Genomic DNA, 985 nt, shown 5'->3' with positions numbered 1-985 from the left:
ATGAAATCAGAATATTTCTACTTGAACGGGAACCAAAGCTGGCGGAATATTTCTTGAATGAAAATTGGCTGGCAACAGTTAGCTACTTTTCGGACATTTTTGAAAAACTGAATGATTTAAATCAATCGTTACAAGGGAAGAGTACAGATAAATGTATTGATTTTGGCTAACAAAATAAAAGCTTTTTGTAGGAAATTAAGTTTGTGGATAGACGAAATCAGTGCTGAAAACTACGAGATGTTTGCATGTTTAAACAAATTTTCTGAAGAAAATAATATAAAACTCGAAAAAGACATTAAAACCAAAATCATCATGCATCTTACAAGCCTTAAGCAAGACATGGTAATACGATTCCCAGATACGTCACACAGCAACCAATGGATGATTAATCCATTCACTTGTGATCTTAACACTGTAAAGATGAAGTTAAAAGAAAATGAGCAGCTGATCGATTTATTGTCCGATGAAACCCATCGATCTATTTTCAAAACCACGGATCTATCCAAGTTCTGGATAATGATGGAAAAGGAATATCCACTGTTATACAAAACATCTCTGCTGAAATTGCTGCCATTCGCATCTACATACTTGTGCGAGACAGATTTATCCACATTGACTGCTATAAAAACAAAATATCACTCCAGACTTAACGTAGAACCTGATTTGAGGGTGTCTCCTTCTGATAATATATCACCAAGAATTAATATACTGACTGCAAGTGTGCAAGCACAAGGTTCACATTAGTTTGTAAAATTACGTATATGTACCTATTTTTTTAAAAAATAAAATGTTAAAATAATTGCTTGTCTCATTTAATGCCATCATAAATATTATATTAAATGCATAGTTAGCTCTAATCTTACTTTCCAAAATAAATAAACTCCTTAACATAATTTACGAAATAAAAACAACTACGTACAACATGGACGATAATTGAAGTTTACCTTAATTTTGTCCTGAACCAACCTTTGCACTTGTTAATTTA

General features: G+C 32.1%; 1 protein-coding gene across 1 annotated transcript; it reads left to right on the top strand.

The window, feature by feature from the left end:
- The first annotated feature begins 237 nt into the window (after positions 1–237).
- Positions 238–744, top strand: LOC140448930 (zinc finger BED domain-containing protein 5-like). The gene has a single exon (XM_072542066.1). It carries the CDS (start codon positions 238–240, stop codon positions 742–744), a length of 507 nt encoding a protein of 168 aa, XP_072398167.1.
- The last annotated feature ends 241 nt before the right edge of the window (positions 745–985 follow it).

This window comes from Diabrotica undecimpunctata, chromosome 8 (genome assembly GCF_040954645.1).
Source record: "Diabrotica undecimpunctata isolate CICGRU chromosome 8, icDiaUnde3, whole genome shotgun sequence".
Classification (NCBI taxonomy): domain Eukaryota; kingdom Metazoa; phylum Arthropoda; class Insecta; order Coleoptera; family Chrysomelidae; genus Diabrotica; species Diabrotica undecimpunctata.
The sequence above is the reverse complement of the archived record's forward strand: the minus strand, read 5'-3'. Positions and strand labels throughout refer to the sequence as shown.